The following is a 12,513-nucleotide window of genomic DNA, read 5'->3' as shown; positions in this document are numbered from 1 at the left end:
GATATAATATCATACTCATATCACTTGAAAAAAGCTTGATTGAAGATGAACTTAAGAATGTTATCATGAAACTTGAGCAGGAAATTAATGTTAATTAAGTTCAAATTGAAGCAAAAAATGAAAGGATTAGAGAAAATAAGAGAACAAAAGGTTTATTGCATTTTAATAAAATCAAAAGCTAAATGGATTGAGGAAGGCAAAAACCCAACAAATTATTGTTTAAACTTAGAAAATAGAAATTTTATGTATTGACTTTCATGATAACTTGCATGAGATGCCAACTGTTATAAAAAAATGGATAAAACTGAATTCTTTGATAAAAATTTGAAAAAGAAGATAACTTACGACAATAGGACGAATTCAGATACTTAATATTTTTCTCAAAACTGAATACCACTATTCTTGAATTTTTATGGAACAGCAAGGTTGATAAAGTTAAAAGGGATGTAATTATTAAACATTTTAATGGTGGCCTGAAAGTGATTAATTTGAAAGCTTACTTGTGTTCTGAAAAGATTCGAAGATTGTTTTTTCAATCTACAGCTCAATGGTCAATGTAGATATTTTAGTTAATGGTGGAAATGGATATTTACAAAATTTGTCAGAAAAAATATCCAATAAATTTTGGATACATATTTTAAAGCATGGAATACTCTGATCAAGATGAGTGATTAGAAAACCACTACAGAGGTATCTATTCTGAAAAACCCCTATTTGGTTTAATAAAAATATAACTGTTTTTGATAAAATGTTATAACTTTTAATGATCTATTAGGTGACAATAGTAGAAAGAGTTTCTACACTTTCAACGAGTTTCTTCAAAGGTACAATGTAAATAAAAACTTCCTTCATTATCATAATATTATATGGAAACAGGATTTGTTACTATTATCGTGGTGGAGTATTCCTTCAGACAGTCTGGGACTTGGCCATCATGTATGAATAAGCTTAAACGTGTAGCCAAAACTTCTGATACTCTGGCGCTTCAATGTTTAAGTGTTTTTTGTTGTTGTTCGGAGTTTTTTTACTTTCGTATCAATAATGTAACCTGAATTAAGTTGGATCAATACAAGTGAAAAATAAAAGACATTTAATTTCTTGACAATTTTAATTAACACTCAAGATTCTTGTACTATAGTTATCATACATTATGCCTATATATAGGAATGCGAAAACCAAATCCAAGACGACTGCTGCTATTAATATACCAAATGTTGCAAAAACAATTGCATACATGTATGGATGATTAATATACAGTTACTTCAATAAAGTTTGATTGACGCCATCGGAATGCCATAGGTATACTAACATTTATACTGTATGCATTTTAACATATATATATATCATATTCCCCAGGCCGAACCTGATTTTGCCACTCTTATATAGAAACAAATTTGAAAGTTTTATCTAAATTTCTATAAGTACTTTTTTGCAATTGTTTATTTTTCAAAGCATTTCGAAATTGCTTTTTGAAAAACAAATAAAGCAGTATTGTTACAATCTACCTTCACATCATTCATCATAATCTACCAATATCATCATCATCACCACCACCACCACCACACCACCACCCATCATATCATCATAATCATCACACTTTCATATATCTTTTTTATCATATTCGTCATATCATTATTTTCATCATCATCATCATCATTTCACAATCATCATACCTTCATAAATAATGCCATCATCATCATCATCATCTTCCTCATCCTCTTCATTATACTATTACCATCATCCTGTGGGTGATCGTGTGATGTAGTGGGTTAAGCCACTCGCTTTTCACCTAGCCGGCCGGGGTTCGATCCCCAGCACGGACCTGAAAAGGTTTTAGGGTCACATGCCGATCACGTGGGTTTTCTCCGGGCACTCCGGTTGCCTCCCACACTAAGATCCCTCGCGCGCTTACATCCGGGCCATCGAGAGTGATTTGCATAAGTATTTGTATAACTTGTTTTGCATTCAATGTAACATAAATATATACCGTCATCCTTATTCTATCACCATTATCAACATTATTGCTATAAATACACAGACACACCCTCACACACATCATACACGTGCGCACTCACAAAATACGCAACATATGCATACACAGAGGTAAAAAAGAGAAATTATACAAAAAGAAATAGAAGAAAGAGTATTGTATGTGAAGAATTCAAAGGTAAACCTTTCACATAATTACGAGATATGTGATAACGTATTTATATATTATATTACGTACAGCAACATACATTCTATTTATCTCATAAATACTAGTTATGTGATAAGGTATTTATATATATTACGTAGCCACATACATTCTATTTATCACATAAATACTAGTTATGTGATAACGTATTTATATATATATTACGTAGCAACGTACACTCTATTTATCACATAAATTCTACTTATTTGATAACGTATTTATATATATAACGTAGTCACGTACATTCTATTTATCACATGAATACTAGTTATTTGATAACGTATTTATATATATTACGTAGTCACGTACATTCTATTTATCACATAAATACTACTTATTTGATAACGTATTTATATATATTACGTAGTCACGTACATTCTGTTTATCACATGAATACTAGTTATTTGATAACGTATTTATATATATAACGTAGTCACGTACATTCTATTTATCACATGAATACTAGTTATTTGATAATGTATTTATATATATTACGTAGTCACGTACATTATATTTATCACATAAATACTACTTATTTGATAACGTATTTATATATATTACGTAGTCACGTACATTCTGTTTATCACATGAATACTAGTTATGTGATAACGTATTTATATATATGACGTAGCCACGTAATTCTATTTATTCCATTAATTCTAATTATGTGATAAATAGAATCTTACACTCGTGGCTACGTAATATGAAATGAATTAAACTCGTTAAAGGTTCGTGGCATATCAAATTATTAAACACGTCATATAAATTTCATACAACATAGCCACAATATAACCTATTTATAAACATATTTCTCGGATGGTGGTGTCGTTTGCGTGCAATAGAAAGTTTTAAACGACTTCCTTTGTTCCGCATGTCCTCACGTACTTACAAGAAGTTCAGCACGAAATTCAAACTGCCTCTATGGTATTACATGTGTTATGTAGTGTCTAATATATGTGTTGTATTTAATGAATCCACACAGCACACGTGTTCACAGGAGGTTCAGAGTTCCTGCCAAGTAACCATAATAATGTCTCTATAGTCGTTATGTACCAAGTAAAGTAAAATGTCAAATCAAACTGGCGTTTACAACAGGTCGCGTGATATCGTCAAGCCAGTCCTGTAGTAGTCGGTCACGAGATCCTACGCCAGGTCTCCGGTCTTTCACTTTAATAATGATGAAAAAAACGAGGTGGGTAACATGACACCAATGATACAAAATCTGTATATAACTGTAAAGTTACTGTGAGTTATCGATTATGATATTAGGATGCCTTTTATCATTCAGTATAGTTGTAACTTCCATTTTACATCAAAAGCATTTGGTTTCTTTGTTGTTGACAAAAGATATGAGCCGATCAACGCCAAGGATTCTGTATAATGTTAGCTCATTGCGATCGATTTACATGTGTTTCGTAAGTCATGTCTATAAGCAAAAACCCCTTAAAAATTCGATTAATCTCAAGGTTTTTAAACAAAACAACAAGAGTAAATGATTGTTCTCCGATTGACAGATCAAATAATCATAAATCATCTGAGGAATTTCTCTTCAACATAAAACAGAACGATTTTTTTATTCAGTTATTTCGTTCGGTATAAAAATACGTCATATAATTTAGAATTACCAATTCATACATCAACACTGTATGCAAATAATGACACCGGAACTAGGTACCTCCTGAAGCGAGAGTGAGAACATCATGATTTAAACAGAGGTAAAATTGTCGCTTTTACCTGGATTTTTTGAGATGATTTTGAATACTAACGTTTGGCACACGAATATATCAGCAACACAATGATAAATAAACGGTTTTCAAGAAGTGTCGCAAAAACAACCAGACAGATGTTAACATGCCATCACAACCAAGTGAAGTACCGATGTAAATCGCCTGTCGCTAAAACAGATGGGAAAAGAACCTTCCGTCGCCCATAAATACATAATTTAGTACTACATTACTCTCTAATGATTTATAAGGGTATATTCACAAGAAAATTACTTCTCAGCCCCATCTATTTATGTTATGGGAACAATATAGAATCTCGATGGTGTACGGTTCATAGCTAATATTTTGATTGGAGGGTGTACGGCTCATAGCAAACGAACGGTACGGCTTATAGTTACCTCGATATCGGTAATCATCATGAAGATAATAAATGAGGTGTAAAATTATACATGTAATGTTTGTTTGATGAATCTACATATATTTCTCAGTCAGATAACATTAAATACAAAATTTACATTTTTATAAAATCTTTTGCTGGACTTTATCAATTGATGTCTGAAAATACTTTGGTTTATATGATCAACACTTTCGTTATATCAACATTCAAGTTTCTAATATATCAATTAAATAATTCTGCCATTCACATACTTAATGAAAGAAAACCAGTAATAATTCTTGCGGCTTCGCGTTGAGCTATTTTTATTTGTTTGTTTTTTTGTTTTTATTTCTTTTTAATGTGCAATAAACAACAGTTATCTAAATACTTTCATTCTTATTCACATTCCGTATCGCTATCACACTCATTCTCAAACATCTTATTCATATCATCATCATAACTCATCATCATCACAACCATCATATATATCATCATCATTCTATGATTTCCATCATCATCATCTTAATCATTTTTATTTCTAAACTTGACAATGGATCAGATTCCAAAATATATATATCTTAGTAAAACGCATTATCACCTCGACAATTTCGTGGATATTGAATATAATTGGATCTACAAACGATAACCTAATTAGTTAGTGGGAACGAAATTAGAGCGATTTGTAAGTGTCTTTATGTTGCAATTACGAGAAAAAAACCCACAATTTTATGCATGATTGTAAACTGTTAGTAACAATAATAATGTAATAACGATATATAAGATGAATTACCTTAAGTCTTAAATAGTTATCCTTTTAGATTTCATCATCCCATCACTGAAAAGATATATAATAGTTACTATAAGCCGTACAACTCCCTTCAGATAAAGTACTACATTTGTATGTGCCGTACAACTCCCTTCATATAAAGTACTACATTTGTATGTGCCGTACAACTCCCTTCAGATAAAGTACTACATTTGTATGTGCCGTACAACTCCCTTCAGATAAAGTACTACATTTGTATGTGCCGTACAACTCCCTTCAGATAAAGTACTACATTTGTATGTGCCGTACAACTCCCTTCAGATAAAGTACTACATTTGTATGTGCCGTACAACTCCCTTCATATAAAGTACTACATTTGTATGTGCCGTACAACTCCCTTCAGATAAAGTACTACATTTGTATGTGCCGTACAACTCCCTTCAGATAAAGTACTACATTTGTATGTGCCGTACAACTCCCTTCAGATAAAGTACTACATTTGTATGTGCCGTACAACTTCCGAGATAAAGTACTACATTTGTATGTGCCGTACAACTCCCTTCAGATAAAGTACTACATTTGTATGTGCCGTACAACTCCCTTCATATAAAGTACTACATTTGTATGTGCCGTACAACTCCCTTCAGATAGATAAAGTACTACATTTGTATGTGCCGTACAACTCCCTTCATATAAAGTACTACATTTGTATGTGCCGTACAACTCCCTTCATATAAAGTACTACATTTGTATGTGCCGTACAACTCCCTTCAGATAAAGTACTACATTTGTATGTGCCGTACAACTTCCGAGATAAACATTGTAATTAGCCGTACACATCCTCCTTTTTGGCCTTGAGTTGAGCGTTCGCCCCTGTGAGGAAGGCTCTGGGTTCTGTCCCCTGGCCGAGACACACCAAAGTCTATAAAAGTGGTAGTTTCTGCTCCCTGCTTAGCGCTCAGCAAACGGGGAGTGGGACGACTGGTTCGCCCGTTGTCAGAATAATGTGACCGGGTGGGGTGTGTTGCTTGGTGTCTTCGGCGGCATGCTTCAGTGATATAGCACTATAAAAAGGGCAATAGTTCCACTATACAAGAAGACACAACATAAATATACCGCAGTCTCCCATAACACGCACCTCGCACAACATACACGCAACACACCGCATACATGGGAGGCCGTCCTTACATGACCATTGCTGTTAATAGGACGTTAATTAAAGAAACAAATAAGCCGTACACATCCTCCTTCGCTATGTGTCGTACACCATTGCGATTTGGACGAGCCTTTTGACATAAATGAGACGGGGTGAGAAGTATTTTCTTGTGAATCTACCCTTATATACATGTATCATAATAGAGTAATGTAGTACTAAATTATGTATTTGTGGGCGATGGAAAGTTCTTTTCCAGCACCTGTTTTAACGACATGCGATTTATGTCCATACTTCCCTGAGTGTGGTGGCATGTTCACATCTGTCATTTTCTTTTTTTTTGCGACACTTCTCGAAAACCATTTACATATAATTGTGTGATATATTCGCAAACAAGTGTACCAAATGTCAGTATCCAAAACATCTCTCAATGCAGATAAAGTCGACAATTCTAACTCTGTTCAAATCCTGATTTCCACACTCTCGCTTTAGGGGGTACCGGTAGTTCCGGTGTCATTACAATATGGTGATTGAAAATGATGTCTATAATAAGAGAATATACATATAGGTATTCATTTCAAATAAATACAACATACCTTGTACACCTTCACACTTCCATCAGAAAACCCCAGCCACACCTCATCATTTGTCGTTATGGTGATGGAACACGGTACAGAATCCTGTGTCGGTAGTATGGTAGTCATGGGGACACAGTCTCTGGACAACAGCTGGACACTCCTACTGTAGGTCTCACATAAAATGATACTATCTAATGGGCCGAAGATGAAGTCAGTGATGGCATAATCCGTATCCGGTTTGTAGGTTGTAGTATCAAACTTCTCCTCCCCCGACACGACCTTGTCGTTACCTAGATACCGTAACCTTAACGTCAGGTCTGTATTCAGTAGAACCAGGTGACTGTTGTACTTGTCTGTAACATTAATCACCCCAACAACGTCACCATTGGTCCTCACTCTCGTAGGACAGGTAAACAGGACATCTCCTCGTCCGTCATGACGAGCACGCCTTTTCTCCTCTCCCTGGGCAGAGTATCGGACCAATACCCTCTCACTGTCGGCGGTGACGTTGAAGTCAGACTGGTCCACCAGTGTTACGTAGAGGTCACCATCAGGTGACATACAGATGTACGCCGGGTACAACTGCCCAGTGCAGAAGAGTGATGTGACCTTCCCACTGGAGAAGAGTGAGGTGGCCATTCCAGTGGACAGTTTGACCTGTTTAATATCTCTGTCCTCTAATCCACATATCAATAGTGTATCGTCATTAACAATAGTCATACCACCTAAAAGGGAGTTGAACTTCACAGTTTTCTCTCTGTATCCCCGTTTGCTTCTTAGAGTTATATCCCTTTCATCGCGACTTCTTATCCAGGCTTTATCTGGACAGCTACTACACATCTGGGTAACAGGCGTAGATGTTGAGCGTTGAAATGATGTGACCGGGACCAGTTCTTCTCCTTGACGGATGACACTATCGAGAAAATGGGATTCTTTGGCAGTTGACAGTGACACATCCGTCGCTATCTGGGCTCTCTGTAACGAAGCTAGTTCTTCCATCTCGGAGGCCGTACCACCAAACATCAGTTTCAACTGTCTATCATTCACCTTCCCTGGAGTAAAATCGATGGTCTCTAATTTAGGAAGCGGATCCCGTGTCCGGTCTGATTCTTCCAGTTTTTGTGAGTCCTTAATTACTGTGATGTCGTCTTTTTCATCAATTACACGTTTTATTTTGTCGCAGTGCTGTTTAACTTTTTCTATTTTTTCTGAAACCTTGTCAATGCCGCATTGCAGTTGCGTCTCAGCCTCGAATTGAGATTTTAGACTTTCGGCCATCTTGGTAACAGCGTCGATGATTTCTTCCTTTGTTTATCGATTAGCTTTACGCTTTCCTTATGATCATTTTCTTGTTGTGCTTTTATTTTCATCATCTCATTTATATCCGATTCTAGACTCGAAGCAAATCGACAGTGTTCGGCTTCTTTCGGTTTTAGTTTTGATTTGATGTCGCCTGACACGTCCCGCAGTTTCTCGAACACGTGACCTTTGTGTATGCTGGCCGTCATACATTCCACACATACCAGAGTGGTACCACATGTGACACATACCAATACTATCTGAGACTCCGGATGTTTAGGACAATCCATGATCGGTTGATTGAAATACACTTGTTCACGAATGGTTTCTGAAACAGTTAGATTTTAAAGAATATGATCATATAATATCGATTAAGTTAATGAAAATTAAACATTTAAACCTTAGTGGAAATACTTCTATATTTTGGTCATAATGTGACATTAAAAATATTCAGGGTCAGGTTGACGGCCATTTTACCATTATCTTGAAAGTTTAAGGAAAAAACTAACTGATACGCAAAATATTTTTTTTGCTATAAACGTTTTCTTTAAAGGGTTTAATTTGGCAAAAATGGCTGAAAATGGCGAATTGTGTAGCTCAAAATTAAGGGGTAGGGGTTGCATATGTTGTCATTCTAAGAAAAAAATATTAGTCTCATTCAAATCAAAACTGGTATAGTTTTAAAGAAGACTACTGGAAAATAAATTCTACAAAACATCCATATAATATAAAACGCTTCATTAGGAAATTATGGCTTTAATATCTTGTATATGGTCAAAACGGCAAAATTCCCATAAACTCAAATATTTTGTCAACTAGGTATCTTTGAGTGACAATAGCTCAAAAACCAGCACACGGACATCTTTATTTTCTTTCATTTTGTTTTAGGTATGAACTCCTATTTCCAAACATCTATATGGGAAAAGATGTTTAATACAATAAAATTCTGACTTCTTAGAGGAGTACATCCTTAAGGAAAAAAGTAAAAGTGCTAAAATTACTATGAAATGTAAATGAAATATAAAGTGACAAAAGTGTATCATTTCACACAGTTATTCTCAATATTTTATTTTTATTTTATTTTACGAACCTAGTAAAGATTTACAGCAAAATTTAGCTCGATACAGCTAAAAATGGTGGCGCAGTAAAATCAATTTCAGTAAAAAATGGTAAAACTGTGGCTGTACTCATAGCGAAAAATACACAATTTCAAAATGGACGCCAAATGGTAGCTTTCTTAAAATCCTAGGTATAAAAAATATCCACTGAAAATAGCAATTTGCAACTGGCTACTTGCTACAGATATTGATAAATTGCATTTTAAAATCTGATAACTTCTTTGATCTTTGTCGAAAACGGGACTTCAATGGGTCTGAAACCTCAGAAGAATACATCCTTAAACCGCAGTTTGTTCATAGATCTAGAGTGGCGGTCAGAGCAGAACAGTATGACGTCAATCTATCATTGATGACGTTGATAAAATATGACGTCACACTGAGAAAAAAGTAGTTTCACTTAAAGCCATGTCAGCAAATCAGAATAGTACGGATACTATACCACGTTCTAGTTTCAACAGCTACAATGTACATTTGGTTTCCCATTTTGGTAAATTGACGTTTTAAAGGCCCAAATATTAAAATTTACTAAAACATTAATAACATAAGAAAGAATTAGATATCGATAGCTCGAGATGACGTTACAACACTAAATAAAAGCAAGATATCCTGCGAAATATATGAAGCAAAAAATCAAGTTAGATTCGACCCCGATATTGTTGGTATTTGTAGAGATGTAGCTGAAATTAAATCATATCAAGGGATATTTATAGTGATTTCTTAAAAAACTTTGGTACGGCAATTGTTGAAAGTCGATACTTTTAAAATGCCTTCATTTTAAACTGGTCGCCATAGAAGTTACGATTGATGCGGAATAAAAGTCGGAAAGTTCATGACCCGTTCTCGGAAGAGTTCAGAAAGACGTTACGTGGTTACGGTAATCACATGGTGTTCTCGGCAACGACGTTACAACGTCGTTGATCTTGACCTCAACTTAGTCCTGTCTCTGCATGATTTGCAACAGGGTTCTTTTTCAAAATTCTTCTAAATCATGAAAAAAATCAGACGATACGGATATTGGGACATAAAACGTGAAGATTCATTTCGCTGTTTTGCCGTCTGGCGTAGTCACCTAACGATGGCGCGAGACATAAGACGACCCGCGTTATGAAAATTAACATTTGATCTATTTTAAGTAAACTGTTCATAATTTGACTCTACAAAATCATCGTTTTACATTCCCATTTTGAAAATTAAAAAAATGAAAGGTGTTTTCGAAAAGGAAATAGGCCTATGTAGCTTTTCTCACAATGAATGATCTTGATGGGGATATTAGGAGCACTGATTGGGATAATTAACTTTTTACCGCTAAGCTCATTAAATAAATTTGTTATTTTGAAATATATACTCACGACTGTAAGTTGGGTCGTTTAAATCTCACTTCAGTCCGCTTTTTTTAGCCTGTTACACAATGTTACGCTTAGTCAAATAACGCCCCGTACAAAGTTTAACTTTGATCAGTCGTTATCATTTAGTAGTATAAATCACCTAATCAAGCCACCGTAAACCTTCTCTAGCTGGATATGTTTATCTGTATATAGGTCAATAATCTATGTAGGCCTATCAAAATAGGTTTGAACACACAATGTTGCATATTGTACTGTTGTTCACATTCCGATGGACGTCGCAATGTTTGTGTCAGCAACTCTTCTTTGTTCACTTGTTCATTACAAGATGTACATCATAAATACATTGCATGTAAATGGAAAACATATGATAGGGTTGGATAAGTATTATCAAAACGATATATTACTATAACAAGGACATAGTCATTCAGATCCCCCGCCAATGGAGATATCAAAGCTGAAGTAAGTTTGATTGTGGAGACTAAATGTGTATGAAAAAAAAACAGGAAAAAGTGCAAAAAAAATGAAAAACCTAAAAAATAGCAAAATGGTACTACTAGACCAAAAATGAATGTGTCTATTCGAAGAATAGGGGGAGCTAATGTTGTCACCCGGCGTCGGCGTCAGCGTTGGCGTCCCATTTCAACGTTAAAGTTTTTGAGCAAGCTTCTGTTTCGTCAATTGTTTTAAGCTTAAGGGTTTTTTGAGTCTGTTAATTTGTCATATTTCCATGTTAAAATTTTTGAGCAAGTTTCTATTTTGTCTATTGTTTAAGCTTAGGTCATCATAAATGTTTATGATTTATTTTTTTGCTCCTGCTTAGCGCTCAGCATACAGGGAGTGGGACGACTGGTTCGCCCGTTGTCAGTATAATGTGACCGGGTGGGGTTTTCAGCAATGTTTCCATGGTTACAGAAAAAAGTACAAAAAGTGAAAACCTTAAAATAGCAAAAGGCACTACTAGACCATAAGACTAATGTGCCTATGGAGTTCCGTGCATAATCTCAACCGGTTTTCCAGTTATGCTGCGGAAACGAACCTGGTACAAAAATATGATATTTTCAGCAATGTTTCCATGGTTACGGAAAAAAAGTGCAAAAAAATGAAAACCTAAAAAAATAGCAAAAGGCAATACTAGACCATAAGAACAATGTGTCTATGAAGTGTCATGGAAATATCTCTGCTGGTTTTAGAGTTGTGCTCCGGAAACGATTCTTACACAAAAATCTGCCATTTTCAGCAATGTTTCCATGGTTACAGAAAAAAGTACAAAAAGTGAAAACCTTAAAATAGCAAAAGGCACTACTAGACCATAAGACCAATGTGTCTATGAAGTTTCGTGGAAATATCTCTTCTGGTTTTAGAGTTATGCTCCGGAAACGAACCTGGTACAAAAATATTGATATTTTCAGCAATGTTTCCATGGTTACGGAAAAATGCAAAAAAATGAAAACCTAAAAATAGCAAAAGGCACTACTAGACCATAAGACCTATGTTTGTATGAAGTTTCGTGGAAATATCTTTGCTGGATTTAGAGTTGTGCTCCGGAAACAATTCTTACACAAAAATTCTGCCATTTTCAGCAATGTTTCCATGGTTACAGAAAAAAGTACAAAAAGTGAAAACCTTAAAATAGCAAAAGGCACTACTAGACCATAAGACCAATGTGTCTATGAAGTTTCGTGGAAATATCTCTTCTGGTTTTAGAGTTATGCTCCGGAAACGAACCTGGTACAAAAATATGATATTTTCAGCAATGTTTCCATGGTTACGGAAAAAATGCAAAAAATGAAAACCTCAAAATAGCAAAAGGCACTACTAGACCATAAGACCAATGTGTGTATGAAGTTTCGTGGAAATATCTCTACTGGTTTTAGAGTTATGCTCCGGAAACCATTCGTACGGACGGACAGACGGACGGACGGACGGAAACCCATTTGTATATCCCCCGCCAACTTCGTT

At 35.1% G+C, this 12,513-nt stretch overlaps 1 protein-coding gene across 1 annotated transcript; it reads right to left on the bottom strand.

Moving 5' to 3' along the window:
* Positions 1-3,266: 3,266 nt before the first annotated feature.
* On the bottom strand, positions 3,267-8,024 carry LOC138312646 (uncharacterized). The gene is made up of 2 exons (XM_069253438.1): positions 6,810-8,024; positions 3,267-3,361 (listed from the first exon to the last, which is right to left on the bottom strand). The coding sequence occupies exons 1-2, from the start codon at positions 7,812-7,814 to the stop codon at positions 3,359-3,361; spliced, it is 1,008 nt and encodes a 335-aa protein (XP_069109539.1). The 5' UTR covers positions 7,815-8,024; the 3' UTR covers positions 3,267-3,358.
* Between the last annotated feature and the right edge of the window lie 4,489 nt (positions 8,025-12,513).

Source organism: Argopecten irradians, unplaced genomic scaffold (genome assembly GCF_041381155.1).
Source record: "Argopecten irradians isolate NY unplaced genomic scaffold, Ai_NY scaffold_0408, whole genome shotgun sequence".
Taxonomy (NCBI): domain Eukaryota; kingdom Metazoa; phylum Mollusca; class Bivalvia; order Pectinida; family Pectinidae; genus Argopecten; species Argopecten irradians.
The sequence above is the reverse complement of the archived record's forward strand: the minus strand, read 5'-3'. Positions and strand labels throughout refer to the sequence as shown.

What these genes read in the sequence shown, in the direction of transcription:
- LOC138312646 (XM_069253438.1), bottom strand. Translation starts at nt 7,814, where the DNA reads ATGTTTGGTGGTACGGCCTCCGAGATGGAAGAACTAGCTTCGTTACAG.